The 22078-nt window shown below is 33.9% G+C and overlaps 1 protein-coding gene and 1 pseudogene across 2 annotated transcripts; one reads left to right on the forward strand and one right to left on the reverse strand.

The window, feature by feature from the left end:
* The first annotated feature begins 1070 nt into the window (after positions 1 to 1070).
* On the forward strand, positions 1071 to 21416 carry NDUFS6 (NADH:ubiquinone oxidoreductase subunit S6). Of its 2 annotated transcripts, XM_074208061.1 has the most exons (5): positions 1071 to 1236; positions 3113 to 3166; positions 13084 to 13206; positions 17193 to 17304; positions 18101 to 21416. In XM_074208061.1, the coding sequence occupies exons 1-4, from the start codon at positions 1090 to 1092 to the stop codon at positions 17262 to 17264; spliced, it is 396 nt and encodes a 131-aa protein (XP_074064162.1). In that variant the 5' UTR covers positions 1071 to 1089; the 3' UTR covers positions 17265 to 17304; positions 18101 to 21416. The 2 variants fall into 2 exon arrangements, with proteins under 2 accessions (XP_074064162.1, XP_074064163.1); XM_074208062.1 differs by lacking the exon at positions 18101 to 21416 and having other exon boundaries at positions 1073 to 1236; positions 17193 to 18094.
* On the reverse strand, positions 18238 to 18338 carry LOC141503783 (U6 spliceosomal RNA; annotated as a pseudogene).
* Positions 21417 to 22078: the final 662 nt, after the last annotated feature.

Genomic DNA, 22078 nt, shown 5'->3' on the forward strand with positions numbered 1-22078 from the left:
TAGGAAGTAGAGGTCTGAAGACATTCTTGGTAGAGAGAAGACAAAAAGAGAAAAAATCTATGAATAGTCAAAGTAGTGATATGGTTGCAGTGGAAGAGTCTAAAGTATGGAAGTCCCTGGGTGCCAAGATAAAGAATGATTTCTTTTACTGTAGGGAACCAGGCTCACTGAAAAAATTTTGAACCAGATAATCTGTTTTGTTGGAAAAACTAATCAGACAAGAGTGTGTAGTAGGAGTTTGAAAGGCAGGAGTAGAAGCAGGGAGATCTCAGAATTACATATTAGTGTTTGGGGGGGGGGGATCAGAGATTATCTAGTCCAACTGCTTCATTTATAGGGGAAGAACCTAAAATTTCTAATCCCTTAATTTCATGTCGAATGAACATATTAGTGTGTTTGCATTGACTTCCTCAGAGGGCGGTTCTGAGAAAAGTGCTTATAAAAAATAATTTCTCAATGTGATTATTGATAGGTAATTGAATACTGAGGATAATTAAAGATGATCTAGATTTGTAGCCTAGAGAAGAGTGATATGAATATCAGAAAATGGAAATTCTAAGAGGGGTGTTGATTATTGTTGGGGGGGGGGAAATCGTCAATCAGGTTTTAAAAATGTTTCGTTTGAGCTGACGCCAAGCTACGTGTCACCCACAAAGATTCGACGCCGAGGTGCTGAGGCACACGCCGCAAGAACTGCGGTCAGCATCCTAAGGGAGGTGGCAGGGGTCAGAGCCAGCCGGCTGCGGGCATCTCAGAGGCCAGCTCATGGTCTGCCAGAGGGTCAAGGGCAAGCTCAAGGTCGAAGTTCGCAATTTTTTTGTTCGCCTCATTAAGAGGTTCTGGAAAGACTAAGACGCAGCTGGGTCACCGCTCTGGGCCGAGTCGCGACCTCGGACTTAGGACGCTTGTCTCCTTCCCACCTCCTCGCAACGCCGTCCCGGGTCACTTCCGCCTCCCCTCCCCCAGCGAGAAATAATTCCCCCCAACAAACTTCCAGCCCGACGTTCTGCGCATGCGCGAATCCACTCACGGAAGCGGACGTTGTTTCGCGCTGTCAAAGCGCCGGGGTCAGGGGTCATCCCGCGGAAGATGGCGGCGGCAGCGGCGGCGGGGACGCTGACCTTCGCGCGCATTCTGGGCCGCGGGCTCGGGGCAGTCCGGGGCCTCCGGCTGACCGCCGGATGTTCGGGTGTGAAGACATCGCCCTCGGGGGAGAAAATTACCCACACGGGCCAGGTAATGGGTGGAGGAGGAGGGGGAGAGGGCGTCTCTGCGCCTGCCCCTCGGGCCGGGGCGGACAGGCCGGCCCAGCGTCCCTCCTCTCTCCCTCCCCCCTCCCCCTCCATTTGTTCTCCCCCTCTTCTTTCCCTTCTACCTTTCCTCCCCCCCTTTTCCTCCTCCGTTCTCTCTTCTGTGCCCCCTCCCGCCACATACAGTTCTGGAGCTCGGACGTGCCCGGACCCGGGGACTGGTGGTGTTCAGATCCTCTCCCCGGCCCCCCAACAGTAACCTTAGCCCCGCTCCCTTCCCGAGGGGCACCCCACCAAGTCCAGGAGAAGAAGGGATCCGGTCTCCAGCCGGGTCTCTGCTTTGAACGCGGCCTTGTTTTGTTTTGGTTTTAATATGTATTCCCAACAAGTTCCAGGCCCAGAGAAAGAAGGCTCGTGAATAAAATTCTTATCAATTGCTTGTTGTTTTCTTACCTTCTGTTCCACTTTGTTTAAAAAAGCAGCGCAAAGTGGACCGTCTTGGTTAGAATTAAATACATAAAAGCGTGCTAATGCTTTTTGAGTCTCAGTGAATGAAAAAACTATTAGAGCTGAATTTGCCTTTAGCAGCAACAGGAAAGTGGACAGCATGTTTAGGTCTAGGTTTGTTGCATTGCAAAAGTACCCTATATGGAACTGTAATATTCTAATCTTTCTAATACCCCTTCTGCCCCTAACCATGCTGATTATTCTTTGTGCCGTTATTTTAATTATGATGGAACAACTTCACATATGTCAGCATGTCAAAATACATTTAGTCTTCCTTTGGAAAATTTTAAAATTTTGTTTCGTTATGGATAGTAGAAGTTTGAATAAGTCACCTGACCTGCAGGTTTAACACATGCCGCATTTAAATTATTTTGATTGTATTCATTAACTACATTATAGTAGTTGCCCATCCAACAATAATTATTATGACTATATAATAATTTAAAATTTGCTAAGGATTTTACAAATTTCTCATTTTAACCTTGCAACAAGAGGGAGGTACTATCATTATTTTAATTTTACAGATGGAGGAACCAAGGTAGACGTTTCAAGTGACTTGCCCAGGAATACACAGCTAGGAAATAAATGAAACAGGATTTGAACTGACCCAAGGCCCAGCACCACCCAGATGCTTCATTAAAAACACACTGTGGAGAAGCTAGTTGGCCCAGTGGATAGAGCATCGAGGACCTGAATTCAAATTTGGTCTCAGACACTTAATAATTACTTAGCTGTGTGTTCTTGGACAAGTCACTTCACCCCATTGCCTTAAATAAAAAATTAAACTTAAAAAATACATTGCAACAGATGCAAGCAATATGTACTTTAAAATGGTTTATATCTTCATTGAGGGTGCATATGATTTCAGATTTCTTCATTTTGTCTTATTTGGTTGGTTAAGCAAAAGTTATCCAAATATTGAGGGAAAGCTTTCTTAAACTGAAATACTTAAGATTGAAGTGTATGTTTTAAAGGACAGTTTACCTCTTCGTTTACATTAGAATGGAGAACTCATTCTTTTAACCATTGAAGTAACTAAGTTTTTAAGCTTGTATTAAGAAATCATTAAAAAGATCATTAGATTGGAGAACTCATTCTTTAACTGTTTAAGTAACTAAGTTTTTAAGCTTGTATTAAGATCATGTAAAAAGCTTGTAAAAAAGATCATTCATCAGGTAACATGAACATATTTTGAAAGGGACTAAAAAAACTAAAATTAAGGTGTAACTATTAATATCTATAATTCAAGGAAGCATGATTTAATTAATTTTAGTTTCTTTTTTGACAGGTATGCTTAAAATTAGACAAGATTTTTTTGTTTTAAAGAATAAACTGTAAAAATCATTTTTTTAAAGGTTTATGATGATAAAGATTACAGGAAGATTCGCTTTGTTGGTCGTCAGAAAGAGGTAAGCTTATATTTTTCATTAGAGAGTTAAGACTAAATGATATGACAAGAAAAATGAAATAGGTATGCTAAATTGCACATTTAAAGGAAGACACTGAAAGTTTTTAAAATCATTTAATCTATTAAGTTACACATTTCTTTCAGTTATTTTAGACAGTACAATTGTGATACCATGATTTTTTTGATTTTGAACCGTCTGGGTGACTATGTCGTTCTTTTGAAGAAAATGACCTTTACTTATAAACTGAAATTACTGCTTTTTTAAATTTCATGCAAGCTTTTTCCAAGTCCACAAATTCTATTGCAAATTTTTTTTGTCCAACCGACTATTTTAGTCATCCAATGGAAAATGACTTTTTTTTAAGCTTCTTTTAAATAGATTGGATTGGCTTCTTATTTGGACATAAAGATTCTGTTAGCTATTGGAAATAGTATATGAATCATTCTATGCTGAGGTCTAGATCAAATGTGACAAATTAAACATAAGTTTTCTCTTTTTAAAAAAAATTTATTTAAGGTAATAGGGTTAAGAAACACAGCTGGGCAATTATTAAGTGTCTAAGGTCAGATTTGAACTAAGGTCCTCCTGACTCCAGGACCGGTGCTGTATTCACTGTGCTACCTAGCTACCCCTCCCAATACTATTTCTTGTTACTGGTGAGTAAATGGTCTTTCTTAACCTCTCTCCCCCTTATTCTCTTACTTCAAATGGCAATAATATTCTCTACCTACATGATTTTCTGCCATTGACAACTGCTGCTACTCTCTTCTCTCTGTATTTACTTGAAGGTAGGGACTGTTTTGTTTTCAATCTTTGTACCCCCAGCCCTAGACACAATGTCTAGCACATAGGAACTCACATGCTCGCTTAATTTCTTGCTTTGAAGAAAGGCTTAACTTTGTTACCAGTTGTCACTTTCATTCTAATGTAATTACAACTCTTTTTTTTTATTTTCTATTGAACCAGCTTTTTTCTTTTTCTTTTTTTTTTTTGTAAGGCAAATGGTGTTAAGTGGCTTCCCCAAGGCCACACAGCTAGGTAATTATTAAGTGTCTGAGACTGGATTTGAACCCAGGTATTCCTCACTCCAGGGCCAGTGCTTTATCCACTGCGCCACCTAGCTGCCCCTTGAACCAGTTTTTTGTACATCATTCTGTTAAACTTCACACAATCACTTATTTCTGGTTACTCTTCACAATGCTTGGTCCATGACCGGACCATCCTTCTGCCTAATCTGCCACCCTAGAGTTCTTTGCCAATTTGAGTTTTTGCCATGCTGATCCTTCCAATTGTTTGCTTTACCCACTCTGACCTTAGGTTAGGAAAGGCAACATACTAATTATATACAAAATAAATACAAGGTTATTTAATTGATGGGTTGTTTCACTCATTTTACTGTCTTAGCTCCAAAGTCACCTATAATAGAGTTAGATAATTCAGTGCTATTCGGGTAAGTGATTCACCCTTTTCCCTCTTCATTATAATCTCAAATATCAAAATAAATTGTGTTTTTAGGATATTGAAAATAAATGTGTTTGAATCCACCTGACAGTGACAATCTTTTTGCATCATACTAGCCGGGTAAAGAATTGTTTAGGCAGCAAGATGGTCAGCTATCTAGAATCTGGAGGCAGGAAAGATTTGTAGAATGTGACATGTAAATTGAGTTTTGGATAAAATTTGGGATTCTAACAGATAGAAACAAGTGAGGAATGAGTACATTCTAGTCATATACAGGTTGTACAAAGGCATGAAACTAGAAAGTGGAGGGATGTGTGAGGAACAACAAAAAGATCTGGCTTTTCCCATTTTTTATTCTTCAAGGTAGTAATTTTGAGAGCTGACTTCAAAAGCAGGAAGACAGGAGTTGATGTCTTACCTCTTAACATTAGTTTTGTGACCCTGGGTGGATCACTTAACCTCTTAGTTCCTTTGGTTCTTTCAAGTCAGCTTGCAGAAAAGGTGCCATTCTGAATTGGTAGAGGGAATTTGTTTATATGGGATTTCCCATGTGTGTAGTATATCATTTCCCATGAATAAATCAGAGATATCATAGGTTTAGTAGTCTATCCATTCACTGTTTATTATTCTTTCCTTTAAACTTATGCTTATCTGTTAATTCCTTGTCTGGAGTCCCTTTTCTCCTTAGGGTAAATACTCTCCTCCTTTTAAAATTCTCCTAGTCCATAAAACTTTTTTTCATCTGTAACCTAACCATACAGATACAGTATAGATTAATAGAAAGACCCATTGTATTTGAAGTTGAGAGATGCAAATTTGAATCTTGTAATTGAGGCACCTTGGACAACTCGCCAAACTTGTGTGATCTTTTGTTTCCTCATTTGTAAATTAAGGATGATGATCCTTATTTGTATTCACCCAGTTGTGAATACAGTATCTCATCAAATGATAGATATTATATGTAAAGATCTTTGTAAACTTAAAGCATTATAATGTTTCAATTATTATGCCATTCTCTACCTTCTCTATTTTGATATTTGTCTGTACCATTCATGTGAGACATATGTACTGCTTGTATATTATGTATGAATGTTATATTTTTTCAGTGAGATTTTAAGTTCTTGGAACTTAAACACTTTATCAGAGTACTTTGTATCTCCCATAGAACTTCAAATATTACTCAGCACACAGTAGGCTATAGACAATTGTGAAATCAGTTTATTTCATTATTTTTCTTACTTTGTGATTCTAACTATTCTGAATAAGATATGACATCATGATACTGGTTTAGTAATTCTGCTTTTTTCTCATTCTTAGTCCTATTTGGCCAATTCATTTGTTGTGTTTTGTTTGTTTGTTTTGTATTGGCAAATTGGGTTGCCTGGGTCCCACAGTTGTTAAGTGTCTTGAGACCAGATTTGAACTCAAATCTTCCTGACTCTAGGGCTGGTGCTCTTATCCATGGTGCCTCCTGATGCATGTATATATATTTTAAATAAGTTTTGGTGACATAAAACCATTATGACAATGAGGGGAGACTGAAAGAACCAAGAAACTACATCAGCCTCTTTGCATTGCTATATATACCATTGTAATTAAAATTGTTATAATTAAAATCACTCTGCCTCTGAGTTTGTTTTTTTATTTGTAAAATGGAAATACTGATTAATATTGGTAAGATCTCACAGAATTGTGAGGAAAGCGTTTTCTAAAACAGTAAATGTGTGGTAATTATTACTATTATTATCATTACTATAACAACCACAGGACCACCACTGATATAATTACTACTATTGTTGCTGCTGTTACTTTTTCTGAGTTTTGTGTATCACCAAGTCCCCTTTCTGAGAAGGTAGTAGAACTTGCCTTAGTTATTGGCTGCTTATCAGTTTAGTGTCTTCACCCATTTCACCATCCTAGCTTCAAAGGTTACTTATGACAGTCACCTATCATCTAAAACAAAGTTAGATAATTCTGTGCTTTTTAGGCAGGTGATTAACCCCAATCATTTTTATGTCAAACATCAAAAAACCTTGTAGTTTTAGGATATTAAGAATATCTTGGGGCGGCTAGGTGGTGTAGTGGATAAAGCACTGGCCCTGGAGTCAGGAGTATCTGGGTTCAAATCTAGTCTCAGACACTTAATAATTACCTAGCTGTGTGGCCTTGGGCAAGCCACTTAACCCTATTTGCCTTGCAAAAACTAAAAAAAAATAATAATCTATATTATCTATATTTTAATTCGTGTGGCAATTTTTTTGCAGTAAACAAGTCTTGGATTCAGAAATTCCTGAATTCAAATCTGTTCTCAGACTTCTCCAAACTCTGTGACCCTGGACAAGTCACACTTTCCTCCTTTCCTTATCTGTGAAATAATAGCACTTACCTCCTAGGATTGTTAGGACCCAGTGAAATGATAACTTTGAAGTGCTTAACCTACAGTAAACTCCATATAACTGTAGGTTTCTTTATCATTATTATTCTAAAGTGTGATGCCTTTTAGATAAGATGTTTGAGAAACAACACATGTAGAGGTTTTTTAAAGTTTTTATTTTTAAGCTTTTTCATCTCTTGAGCCTGTGTTCCATTATCTCCATAAAAATTTTGATTTTTTTTGTCTCCAGTAAGAATGTATAAGTATCTTCATTTTTAAAATCTGTGAATAACTGAATTTTTGTCTCTTGCCTGCTTTCAAAGACTAATCTAATAAAAATAATGAGGATAGAAGAAAAATTTATTTACCCTCAAGGACTCAAAGGAAGATACTTGAAAATATGAATTCATAAACCCCAAGTTTAATGAAACTTGTGGTTTGGTCAGTAAACTTGGTGAGTTGTCCTTTAATTTTACGCTTCATGGTTGGTCCAGAACTATTTGCTTGCTTCTTTTCTTTCTTTCCTTTTTTTCTCCCCTAATACTTTCTCTAGTTAGGCACCAGTAAAGATTAATCACTGAACAACTCCATGTCCCCCAAAGCCTCTTTGAACAAGTTAGTACAAATGGCTCAATTCACCTTTTTTTTTGAATTATCTTTTAAACTTTTTTTGTTTAAAAATTAAATTCATATAAAGAACTAGTTTTTATTAAAAAATTAGTTTTCAGGAAAGTATAAATATAAATATTTTTATTTTTAAAATCAGTATTCATTTAGGATCTAAATTTTTAACTTATTTAATTTTAAAATATGATTTAACTCATTATTTTAAACTTAGGAATTTAATGAGAATCATGAATTTTTAAAATACTTTTATGAGACAGTTTAGTATTTTAGAGTTCTCAAGGTTAATCTACCTTATTTTTCACTTGAACTTTAACATTGATCTTTTGTTGTTCATTTTTTATCTAAAGAGCCTTAAATGGTGATTTTGCCTCTGTGCTCCTCCTTCTTTTTGGTAGGATTTGAATTTAACAAAGTAAGCATTCCGTAGCAATTGCTATCCCTAAAATATATCATTTAAATCAAAATCCCATCTTTTAACAGTGGGGAAATATATTTTAACACTAAATATGTATAGCTTATGATTTAAAAAAAGACCAAAGCATATCTTTAAGGCTTTCTTTGTTAGTGAAATACAAAGCAGAGAAGTATTTTTCTTGCTGTAAATCAGGAGTTGGATGGTGTGGAGTTTATATGATTTGTCACTAACCAATGATGCCAGCTAATCAGAAATATTCAAGGCATATGACATTCAGTCCATTAATGTTACTCATAAAACAATATTTTACTGTTAAAATTTTCTTAGTGATAGTAAATGAAATTGAAGGTCTTAAAAACATTATTATTTTGACATACTATTAGCATCTAATAACATTTTTTTGTATCATAGATGAATGTGTTTTTGTTGCTTCGTTCTTTACATTCTTTCAGTTGAACTGAATTTCAGGAACCAGACATTAATAATTGGAGGGTCATGATTTCCCTTCAGATGTACTGCAATAAATGACAGTAGTGTATACCCTTTGTCAGTCAGAAATGTCAAGGCATCAAATGCCCTTCCCTCAAGGAGATGGCTAGGTCTCTTTAACTGCCATGATTGGTGCCTATCTGTTTGTTAGTGTGGCCTGTGTGACATTTTTGTCACTTATTTAGGCATTGTATTATTTAAACTATAAGACTTCATTTGTATGGTTAGTTGCTTTGTCCATCAGTAGCAGAGGTGAGCAGTACATCACTCATTTCATACCACACTATAAGGATGTCACTGTAAGGGGAGAGACAAGACTGTCAACAAATATATTCTGTTTAAAAGACCATGTAATACAGCATTAGTATAATGCTGCACAACTTGATATTTTTGTTTTATTGTAACTGTGTTTTATCATAAATTCTTTCACCTTCAAATTGAGCTTCAAGAGGAATGCTTATAAATTATAACAATGATAGTAATTTATAAATTGTAGAATGATTTTTCATATTTCTTTACTTCTCTAAAACCTTGTATTTTTCTATATCTGGGAGAAAATTTTTGTGTGTGTGTATGTGTGTGTTTTTTGTGATCTGTGATTGGTCTATTTCTGATGAAGTATGAATTTAGCAAGTGTTGTAATTGATGTTAAATAGTTGTTTAATAGGGGAAGATTGTCTTTTTCTCTCTCCCATTAATATATCTTAAACACTAAGCTGATTTAACATATGACTTAAGGAGGTATTATATTGGTTTTAGTTTAATGATACACATCTACTTTTTTTTGGAAGGGGCATTTTTGATCTAACAGAAGGGAAGATTTTTAGGAACATTGTGTTATGGGCAAGATAGGACAGTCTTATTAATTAGTCTGTATTTATTTGGCATATTTTAGCAATTCTCAACTTTATTTACTAAAGTAAATGAATATAGAGAGAATATGTACCTTGCCACTCTTATGCAGTCAATGTTCTAACATTCCTATGTGGGAAGTTCTTTATTTCATTTGACATGGATTCTAATTTCAGTTCTGTTGGCTAATATAAATGTGACCTTGGATGGAGGAGATTGGTGTTTTTAATCTGATTAGTAAAATATTAAGTTGGAAGAAAAACAGGTTTGAATACACTCTGTTGAAGTGTTTAGGGAACATTTGAAAATGGGGGAAATATTCAGGGATGGGAAAATAGAAGAAATATGGGACTAGTTCAGAGGGTATATTTAGTCTAAGGAATTTTATTTTGTTGGTTGTCATGGAATTGTGTTTCCATTTTAATTAGTGAAAATACAATTTTTTTAACTAGATAAGTTCAGTTTTAGATATCATGTGTTTTTCATGTTTATTTGCTTACCAAAATTTAATAGACAGTTTAAATTATATGTAGGCAGGTATTTTTTTATGTCCTGGCATCACACACAAGTTTTAGAGCATTTTTGAAGCACTTAATCTTTCAGTATTTTATGCATATTTTCTTTTTCAACTTTTTTCTGTAGTTATGACAAATTTGACTATTGACATAGGACTGCAAAAATTCTCAAGCTGCTGTTTTTAAAATTTTTTATTTAATAAATTGTTTTATTTAATAAAATGATTTATTTAATAGTGAATACAAGATTTCACTGGTTCTAAATATTCTTTTTCAAGCCCTCTGTTCATCCTGCTATGTTACTGCCATCCTTCCCAATCCTGTTAATATTCCTGTACTCAGTATATCCATTTTATGCTATTTTCTCTTCTCCTATTTCTCACTATGTGGTATTTGCGTTGTGCTCAATAAACTTTCTTTTGTCTCAGCATACTTTCTGGTCCTTCCTGAGATCTGCATCAGTAGATGACTGCTGCTTTTTCCCTAGTTGTTGTCTTCCTTGAAGGTTCAGCTATTATCAGTCAGAATATGGAAAGCACACAGGCCTATGTCTCTACTCTGTAGTCTAATCGCACTTGTCACAAGACATCTCAAGTGGGATGTCTTATCACTAACTCAAATATGTCCAAAGCAAATCTTCTCATTTTCTACCCTCTCCTGCCTTTGCCATAAAGTAGATGATTCTGCCTTATCACCATCTTTCTGAGCCCAGAAACCTCAGTCATTTTGAAAGTGTCACTGTCCTTTTGCTCCATCTATCTTTTCTAGCCTTATCCTGCTGTGTGATCCTCAGTAACATATCCCAGATCCACTCCTTCCTTTCATATCCAGAGACTTAATCTGTAATGTGGCTATCTCTTTTAAGAAAATGAAACTTCTCCTTCGCACTTCCCCTCTTTTATATGTCATCGTCTAACTGCAGTCCCTCTTAAAACGGTGTTTTGAATTGTACTCTTTTTTGTTTGATCAAATGACCTTTTTAAGACTCATTGTTGGATTTAGAGAGGCAGTCTGACACAGAACTCTGAATATCTTGAAGTCAGGAATACTTGAGGGTTAAATCTTGCCAAAGACTTTTACTTAATGTGTGACCATGGATTGCTTACTTAATCTCCTTAAATCTCAGTTTATAAAATAGAGGTGATAGTTAGTAGTACTTACTTTTCTCTCCTCCCCCACTCCCTCTTGTCCTGAGGATCTGATGAAAATGTGATTTTATGTAGAGAACTTTGCAAATCTTAAAACCATTATGCAAAAAACCCAGTTACTATTATATTATGATCATCATCTTTGATATGCTATTGCTTTATGATAATAAACAAGCTTTGCATTTTATACTGTGCAATCTTTTATAAACCTTAAAAATCTATATAAACAAATTGTTATAACAATAATAATAATAAACCTTCTTAATCTACCTTAGATAATATTTGCTTAATCTTTGTTTTTGTTTTTCAACTGATTCCCTTTTTATTCCTTTTCTAAAGATTTGCTTAATATTCTATCCTTATTACTTATGCCTCCAAGCCTTTTCTTAACTTTCATTCTACCAGAATACTTTTTTCCCTCTGTCAATTTGCCAGACTCCTGAAATTCCATCTTCCATGACGGAATAAAAGAAAGTTAAGTTCTTCTATTCTTCTTTTCTTTTCATTACCAAATAAAATGTATATGCCTTTTTAAAATTTATAATCTTAACAAAATTATATGTATTCAGTGCTTTTATAGATTGTCTGCCATTTATACTGTAAATAAATAAGACTTAATTTCATTTCAGTGTCTGTTCTGGGATGGGGGGTAGTGAAAACTTTTTAACTTGAAAAATGATATAGAAATGATATAGATTTTTTGATAATACTGTCTGACCTTACTCTTCCAGTTAATTTTATAAATGTTTTTTGGGGGGAGAAGCTGGGGGAAGGTGAAAATTGACCTAGAATGTTTCTTGCCTCTTTTATTAAGTACACTCTGCTAGCTAACATATTCTTTTAATTGTAGCCGTGTTATAACCTGAATTTCTGTAAATCTGTAGTAAAGTGATATTTAATATTTATAATGAGGAACTTGAGATCTGTGAAGTTTTAAAAGATGAAGTTATGATCTATAGAATTTTTTAAGTGGTCAGGCCAAAATTTTTTTCTTTTATCAAAAGGTCATAAAACATGAAACAAACCACTCTGCACCTAGTTTTATAAAATTAGAACTTTTGAAAATTGAAATGTTTGTTAAATATGACACCATTCTAACCAGAATATTTAAGTAAATAGAATAATTTATTCAATTTTACTGGATCATTTATTTTAGATTTTAAAAGTTGAGATGTTAAATTGCATTATTTCCTGAGGAAAAAAGATTTCTTTGAGTCAGGATAGAAAAACAGTTGATATTCTTATTTGAAAAATAGTATATTGTTCATTTAACTTTTGAGTAAATGAGCTTTTGTCTCTAAAATATTTAAGTATTCATATTTTCCTTTTAAGATCCTATTGAGGGGCGGCTAGGTGGCACAGTGGATAGAGCACTGGCCCTGGAGTCAGGAGTACCTGAGTTCAAATCCAGCCTCAGACACTTAATAATTACCTAGCTGTGTGGCCTTGGGCAAGCCACTTAACCCCATTGCCTAGCAAAAACTAAAAAAAAAAAAAGATCCTATTGAATTAGGCTAAAATTATTTTTTGTTTTCTTAAAAATCATGTCTGTAGTTCCTGATGTCCACAGTAGTTGTCGTAATTATCTTCTCACCATTTAATTGTTGCTATTTTCCCTTTGTAAATTAAAAAAAATTCACAAATGCTAAAAATTTACTTCTCTTAATTTGAAACTGACTTTTTATCATCTATAGAATAATGATATGTTATTTCTTAAACTTCTGCTCTATTGCCTTATGGATAAAAGGGTGACTGTACTTTTTTGAGGATCATAATATAGGAACACAGACTCTGCTAGGCTTTATTAACCTGGAAATATTTTGAACTAATAAAAACTGTTTTGCTTTTACCTCTGGACTAAGCTATATACAAATAGAAAGGCTTATCACTAGAAGGTTGGCCATCACTTGGAAAGGTTTGAGTCTCTAGAAATCTTGAATTTTTAGAATTCAAAAATTTTGCTTACATATATTTAATTTTCAAAATTGCTGTTGGTGGGGAAAAAAAAGCACTAATTGTTTATTTTTTAACTTCAGGTAAATGAAAACTTTGCAATTGATTTGATAGCAGAGCAACCAGTGAGTGAAGTGGAAAGTCGAGTGATATCATGTGATGGTGGAGGAGGGGCTCTGGGTCATCCAAAAGTGTATATAAACTTGGTAATGTATTCTAGTTTAGCCTTTCATTGTGCTTACATTTTAAAGTTGTGTGTTTTGATTGCTTTGTTCATAAATCACCTTCCTGGATAAATCTTTTCCCTAACCATTTGCCATTTCAGGCTCTTCTGTTTATTTTATATCGCAGCCACCAGGCTACGTATAGTTATGTATTAGCAATGTATAGTTTTCTCTGTCCACCTACCTTGTCTATCTCTCAGTTTCAGCTCTGTACCTTTGTAGACATACCATTACACCAGTCTCTTCTTAGCACTTTGCATATATAGGTAATTTATTTGACTGGGAGATTTATTAGATTCTACAAGGATATCAAGAAAAATGTAGAGATAACAGGAAAAATATTTTTCAGGGAGTTTAGAAAGAAAAGAAAGCAGCCATGAGATGAACTGAATGGTAGAATGAAAATATGCTCTTCCAAATTTGTGAATAGTCCTTAGTGTGGATGATATTTAGAAAAGATTGTTGTAAGAATAGATTAAGTCAAATTGGATACATGACCTAGATATAAAAGTACCATAAATAAATTAAAAGGACATGGAGCATTTCATACTTTTGGATAGGAGCAGAATTTATTAAATACCATGAGACTTATGAGATACAAAATAGATAATTTTGATAAAGGTTTTTATACAAATAAAATCAATGTAGCCAAGATTAGGAGAACAGAAAATTAAGTCAAGGTGGAATTGGATTTGGTTTCTCAGATACAGATCTCATATTTCAAATACATAAAATATATAAGAATATGAATCATCTTCAGTTGACAAATAGTCAGAGGATATGAACAGGCAGCTTTTTTAGCCATGAAAAAATGTTCTAAATCATTGATAATAGAGATACAAATTAAAACAACTTTGAGATAGCATCTCCTACCTACCAGATTGACTAAAATGAAAGAAGGGAAAATGACAAATGTTGGAGGCAATGTGGTCAAGACACCAATACTCTGTTGGTAGAACTGTGGACTTATCCAATCATTTTGACAAACTATCTGGAATTATGCCCAAAATGTTAGAAAACTATCCATTTTGACCCAGCAATACCACTATTAGTTCTGTTTCCAATGGTGATTAAGGACAAAGGAAAAAGTTTACATACGTTCTAAAATATTTAGAGTAGTCCTCTTTGTGGTAGCAAAAACTGGAAATGGAAGGAATGCCCAACAATTAAGGAATGGTTAAATTGTGGTATATGATTGTGATGGAATACTGGAATACTATGCTGAAAGAAATGATAAATAGATTGATTTTAGAAAAGCATTCTAAGACTTGCATGAAATAATGGAATGAAATGAGCAGAATTAGGAAAATGTTGTGTACAGTAACAGCAGTACTGCTCAAAGAAAAAATGTAAATAAGTTTTTCTGAGTATTATAAATACTCGATAAGATTTTCTTCACCTTTAGAGAAAGAACTGGTAAATAGTAGCATACGTACTATGGTTCTATATCAAGAAATAAAAAAAAATAAATCGGGTAGTTCTGAATATTATGACCTAATTTTGCATACTACCCCAGTCTTTAGAACATCAATAAAAAAGCTAATCAGAATTCTCCTTATTTATAAGGGGTAATTTTTTTAAAAAAGAATGCATACCTTATATTTGTCAATTCCTGAAATTCCTTGTTGCAAAAAATCAAAACTGAGCTTACTTATGGAAATTCAAACACATAATTTACTTTTTGTATTCATAGTGTCTACTCTTTTTCTTATATAACACAATGCTATTCTATTAAATTAATGCACTGTACTTTTTTTTAACCATTCCTCAGTCGATGAGTATTTCCTTTGTTTCCAAGTCTTTGATACTACAAAAAATTTCAGGAGTGGACATTGAAGGGGACTGTTCTCAAGTTAGCCCACAAAACCTATAATATAGGCAGGGTACATTTTCAACAATTTTTTTTTATTACATTATATTCAAGTTCCAAACATTTAGAACATAACCTGTTTGTAAGCTGGTTATTTATTTCTCTTTTTCCGTGCTTTCTCTTTCTTCTTTGCCCCTTATCCCCTGCTGATGCATGTAGAGTTTAGAAATGAACTCTTCTTAAAGTGTAGATTTGCCTTTTTTTTGCATCTGGAGTGTCTAGGAGTTAAGAGAATCTTATAGTACAATTGGGGGTGGCCCAAAGAGAAAGCTTAGTTTCCTTATAGGTCCAAGGGAATGTTGAAGAAGGCAGGAGGGGAGAAATAGAGATGCAGGTAATAACAACTTTTTTCTCATTGTCCCTCATTTCTGCCAAGATCAACTCAAGCAGCAGCTTTTTCTTTTTTCTTCCTTTTTTTTTTTTTTGCAAGGCAATGGGATTAAGTGGCTTGCCCAAGGTCACATAGCTAGGAAATTATTAAGTATCTAAGGCTGGATTTGAACTCAGGTACCCCTGACTCCAGGGCCGGTGCTCTATCCACTGTGCCACCTAGCTGCCCCTAGCAATTTTTTCTTACTGCATTTCCTTAATTCTTGCTAATGCCTTCCTTTTCTAACTAGACAGCATTTATTTTGTAATCTTTATGTATTTATTTGTATGTACTTAAATAATCTTGAGTACAAAATTCTTATTTTTTTTGTCTTTCTATTCTCAGTACCTTAGCACAGTGTCTAGCACATAGTAGCCACTTAATAAATGCTTGTTGATTGACATTTCTGTAATGGTATACCATTAGTTAAAAAGGTTTTTACATTTCACAGTTCACTTGAATTGCACGCATTTTTTATTATACTACCTTTGATTAACTCATACTCATGACTTGAACAGTAGTCATTGAAATTGTTAATTGGCAAATTGTAAACTTTAAAAAAAATCTATACTAAACATTTTACATACTTACATGTTCTTTCTCATTTTCCTTTGTGGAATCTCAGATTATGTCTACTCTGGGTAATTGTTCAAGATTCGGTCTTGAGCCCCTTTATCTTTTCCTCTATTCCAGAAGTTCCTAATCTGCAATTTATGATGGATTTCAGAGGACTCATACATTTAGATTGGTGACCTAATCAACTGTATCATCTATCTCTATATAGATAATTCCCAGAGCTTAAGGACACACGGGTGTCCAACCTTTTAGGTCTTCTGGGCCTCATCATCCAACAAATTTTGTTGAGGGTCACACATAGAATTTAATATTTATGACTACAGTGCAACCCAAGTTACAAATGAGTATAATAATAAAAAATAATAATGCCACAGGAATGAGCTTTGAAGGCCCCTGGGACCTTCTCTGTAGTTTAACTCTAGCCCTAGCTTCTGTTGTGAATTCCATCCAGTTCTACATCACTATCTGCTGTTTGAAGATTTAAAATTGGATAGCTGCAAATTTAGAAAAATAACTCCTTATTTTCCCCTTAGAGTATTTCTTATCTTTCTTTTACTTTTGGAGAGCAGCACTACCATCTTCCTAGCCTTAAAGACTTGAAACATCTCACAGCAGCTCACTTGCATTTAACCCATGTGTCTAATTTATTGCAGATCTTGTAGTTTTACAACATTGCACATTTAAGTTCCCTTCTCATCACTCAGGTGACTACTAGCTAGTCTTCTAATTTGGCTTCTCTGTCTTTAGATTTTTCCCTCCCTTAGAGTCAGATCTGGCCATATTAACCTTGCCTCCCTTTGTATCCAGCACTGCTGACCCAGATTCTAAGAGGGGCAAATGATTTAAATTATCCATACCCTATATAAATTCCTATGGTAGAAATTACAGCTAAGTTGGTAATTTACATTGGAGGTTGAGTTTTCTTCTGAAGAGTGGTATACAGTGATGAAACACTTGTTAGGAATGTGCGCATACACACACATACACCATACAAGTAATTGACCCTATAAAATTTTATAAAGATAATTGTTCATTTCAAATTTATGACTTTTGATAACTTACTAATTTATAATGTTTTTAGATTTTTTTCTATAAAGTTGTAACAAAATATTGTTACCTATTTTTAGTGTACTTTCTTTTTTTTTTAAACAGGACAAAGAGACTAAAACTGGAACTTGTGGGTATTGTGGACTTCAGTTTAAACAACATCATCACCACCACTGAAACCAGTTATATTCTTTGGACTTTGTACCATGTTCTTTATGTAAGGATTTTAGTAATTTAAAAAAGATGCTTATTTAAGAATCATGCAACATAAGTTTTGTTTTAAAAAATATTCTATGAATAAAATATAATTGATAAATATAATTTAAGTTTGAGGTGACTTTTTTTCCCCCTTGGAATACAGTCCTTGAACTGAATTATCAATTAATCTGGTTTGCTCTATTTCAAGAAAAACTAAAACCTTTCTATCAATCAGCAAATGTTAAAATAATGTTTCTTCAGATATTTATGTATTGAATTATTTGTAATAGTTTAGAGATTATAAAGACAGCCTTATGTAATAGAGAGGGCACAGATTTGGAATCAAAACACCTGGTTTGATTTCCATCTCTGATGTTTATTAGCTTTATGATCACAAACAAAACCTTTAATGTCTCAGAACTCCATTTTCTTATCTGTAAAGTAGAATTTTTTCTTTTTTTCTTTATGTCAAACACAAACATTTTAGTATCGAGAATGAAAAAGAAAATTGAAACTAAACAATGTATTATGTATAGCTTATGTGTTGTCCATATGTACATGTGTGTATATATAAATTTGTGTGTTTGTGTTTGTGTCCTGCACATAGTAGGTGCCTATATATATATGTATATATATATATTGTTTAATTAATGATGTATAGATTAAATTTTACATTTTAGTAACAAATCTGCCATGTTTGTCTGTAAACCTTTTGTACTTCTGCTTTTTTGTGTATTTTTAAAAGTCATTGATGATCTTTTCTTTTTCTTTTTTTCTTTTTTTTTTTTTTGGCATTATTACTATCAACTATCCAGTTCTTGTCTCCAGTAAGGGGAAGCCCTTCCTTGTGACAACCAGCTATAGCCAAAGAAAATAAATTGATACATTGGCCATGTTTGAAATATGTACTCCTCATTTTGTGCATCCTAGTCCATTGCTTCTTTTGAGAAGCAAAAAAATACAGAACTCTTAACAAATTTGTTTCATTCTTATATAGAGGTCATGCTAATTTTCTTTATATTCTAATTTTAGTATGTCTGATGCTGAAATCAATACTAAAATGGAGGTTATGCTTTAATAGTTGATATCACTGTTGAATTTAGAGGGTTGTGAGAAAAGCCTTTGTAAACCTTAAGTGTTATGTAAATCTACATTCTAAAAACTTACATACATAGTTTGTATGCCCAACTTCTTTTACCCACTGTTATCAGTCATAGTGTGATGATAAAATTGTATGGAATGGGACTGGGGAGACAGTCTTGTTTCTTCACTCTCTCTAACATATTTTGAGTAGACTAGGAATGCTGAGAAGCTGATTTAACCATAGTCACATAGTTAATAAGTATTAGACGTAGATACTGAACTGAGGTATTGAGTCTTAAGATAAATCCTTCATCCATTTTGATACATTATGTTGAGAGGCATTTTACCTGCTGAAGTTAAATAATGTTGGGCATTAAATTTTATATTAAAAAACATTCAGTGCACTTATGTGCCTTTGTGAATTTACGTAAGAAATTTATGTTGACTTTTGCAGCACTGAATATTTTTCCCCTGGTAAATATTTATTTCACAAAATAACAGGCAATTCATGTTACTTCTCATGTTAACTAAAATATAATGCCTAGGGTATGATTTTTTTTTCTAAAACTTAATTTTATCAGCCTCTTTTATTCATGATTTTTAAAAGACGTGTTAAATATTCATAAAAAATTTTGAATAAAAGTTTTAAGAAGAATTGGTCTTCAGATTGGATAGGGTAAAACAAATGGTAAAACAAATTTTCAGGTCCAGATAGTTAAATGTGTAATCACAGAATTACTATTGGTAATCTTGATAAAGAAGGGAAAAGCACAGAATTTTGCCAAAATTTCAGTTTTCATTAGTATATGTTCTAATCAGTAAGTTTAATACTTGCAAAATTCTAGAAGGTTTGGCTTGTGAGCATTAAGGTGGAGAAGTGATGATGATAAGGAGGTAACATAAACTGACACAGAGCAAGTCATATCAAACTGAATTTTTTGCTAGGTTCAGTGATCGTATGCTGGAGATGTTATAGATATCTATCTTGATTTCAACAAAGCATTTGAACAGTCATGAGTGCTGTATTAATGAAGGCGAGGGTAAAATATATGCTAGATATTAGTGCATATAAATGAATTTACAGTTTCTTGAACTTTCTCAAGAAATATTATTAATGTCTTTGTCAACCAGTATGGATATTTCTAGTGGTGTCACAGGATTCAGGTCTTAAACCTGGTTCAGTGTTTTTATTGGTAACTTGAATGAAGATACAGAGGCCATTCTTACCAAATTTGTATATGACTCAGTTCTGAAAAGAAGTATGTAATGCTGGCAGATGATAGAATCAATTTGTAGTCAGCATAATATTAATAGACTTACTCTATCTTGGTATTCCTAGTATCTTAGCCCAAGAATTTGCTTATAGAAGGTGCTTATAAATAAACATGTGATGAATAGAACTGACTAGAAACTTGAGCAGAAAACAACAAACTGAATTCCAAAGGAATCAGTATAAAATATTAGTATAAATATATTATTATCAGTATAAAAATAGTACTGCACAGTGCTTTACATTATAATAGGTATTCATATAGTTGGTTGAATGAATGTATGTGAAGATCTCTGTTTAAAAATCATTTTCATTGTTAGAATGTTAGAAACATAGTTTGGCAATAAGTTTATGTGAAAAGGCTTTGGGAAATTTAATTGATCACAGTCTCAAACTTTTAGGCCTGTGCTAGTCTCTTGCTATTAAAAATTTAAAAACAAAACCATTCCAGTGCTTAAGGTGTTTATGTTTTACTTGGGGGAAGTAGTATATAAGTAAGTACAAAATAATTTTGTGGGAGTAGTACCACTCAGTTCAGAAAGGCCTAATATCAGAGGTGCCAATCTGAACTGATCCTCAGAGGGGACTTGGGTTTCTAAGGAGCAGAGATAAGGAAAATGAGCATGCCAAACCTGGAGGACAACTAGAACAAAGGCATGGACATGGAAGATCATGTATAGAGAACAATGAGTATTCTAGTTTTGCTGGAACACAAAAGAATATGCCCGGGAAATTAAGCTATAACTAAATTGTAAAGGTTTTTAAATGCCATGCAAAGGAATCATTTTATCCTAAAGGCAATATGGAACCACTGAAACTTGAGCAAGGGGACATGGTCAGTCTTGTGGTTTAGGAAGGCTTGTAGTGGGAGATTCATTTGCCATGAATTCAAAATTGTCTAGATATATCAGGATTCACTGTTGGGACCCATGTAGACTAATCTGATTGAATAGCTTAGTATACAGTTTATATGTCTTTGTAAGAATTGGAAAGAAACTATGTTGGGATGATGATAGATCTTCAGCTAGAACCCTGGGACTCCCTTATGACTATGTCTTAATAAAACTAGTAACAAATTTAGATGTTACTACATATAAGCAGAAGACTTAAGAACTGATAAACAGAGATGGGATCACAGAGAGCTACCTATTTTCAGTAGGCCCCCCCCCCCCTTTTTGGTTTATTTTTAGGAAAGAAAACCCCCCCACACCTCCTTGAATCATCCTTCAAGCCTATAAGTAGCTGCAGTAGAAAAGACCTTGATATTGAGGAAGACAATGAAACTTGGTGAAATTCACCCTGTTCTCTTAATTTGAAGCAATTAAACCATCAAAGTACTAGGGATACTTATAGTGAATTGTTGAATTTTGCAGAACTGGGAAGTAGGAAGTAATAGAAAATATTTTTTTTGTGATTTTCAGCCCTCAACTTCTAAAGCCATAAATTCAAGTGATGTTAGAATCTATAGGGATTTGTTCTCCAGTAGGATATATGTAACATGGAACTGGTGAAAATGATTGTCTTTAAGCTAGAAACCATATGATTGATATCTTTTAGTAGTTAATTATTAGGCACTAATTGATCAACCAAATGTATTTTTTGGAATATCTTGCTGCTGTAGTTTTGCACAGAAATGGAAATTTGAGTTTTTGTTAGAGGAAGTCAGCTTTTGACTCTGTGGTTCCTATGTGTTAAATTGTTTTGATTTATATCTTCAGCTATGCTTCAAAATATTTTAAAGGTTTCTATTCAAGTTTAAGGACCAGATTTTTTGTTTGTTTACTTCTGCTGTTTAGACAAAAAAAATTATTTCAAATCTTAAAGATTTCATGTTCTATGAAACTGCAGTTGATTTTTTTATGTCAGATTTTTTTTATGGTCGACATTTGTTAATAGATTTGGATATTTCAAAGAAGAAAAAACTGATACTTAGTAAAGTAATATCAGTTGTATTTGGAATCTACAAAAAAAATGGCTTTCAAATTACAGAGTGTAAAATTCTCTCCTCTACTCGTGACTTAGTTTTTTTCCTATAAAAAGGGAATATCTAGGGGGCGGCTAGGTGACAGAGTGGATAGAGCACTGGCCCTGAAGTCGGGAGTACCTGAGTTCAAATTTGGCCTCAGACATTTAATAATTACCTAGCTGTGTGGACTTGGCCAAGCGACTTAACCTCATTTGCCTTGGAAAAAACCTAAAAAAAAAAAGTAATATCTCCATGTAATTTTAAAAAATGCCTGTAATCCATCCTTATAACTATTACTATTACTCTGATTAGATTTCTGAATCGTGTGTGTGTTTTCCCACAGTGGACCCTGCTTCCAGGGAAAAACTTTCCAAGGACTATACATGTGGTCCCCTCTTTGAAAGAAATATTTCCTTATGTCTATAGTTCTTTTAGGACCCTTGACTCTCTTTTCCTTCAATTAGATTTGCCTTT

The sequence above is a fragment of the Macrotis lagotis genome, chromosome X (genome assembly GCF_037893015.1).
Source record: "Macrotis lagotis isolate mMagLag1 chromosome X, bilby.v1.9.chrom.fasta, whole genome shotgun sequence".
Lineage (NCBI taxonomy): Eukaryota > Metazoa > Chordata > Mammalia > Peramelemorphia > Peramelidae > Macrotis > Macrotis lagotis.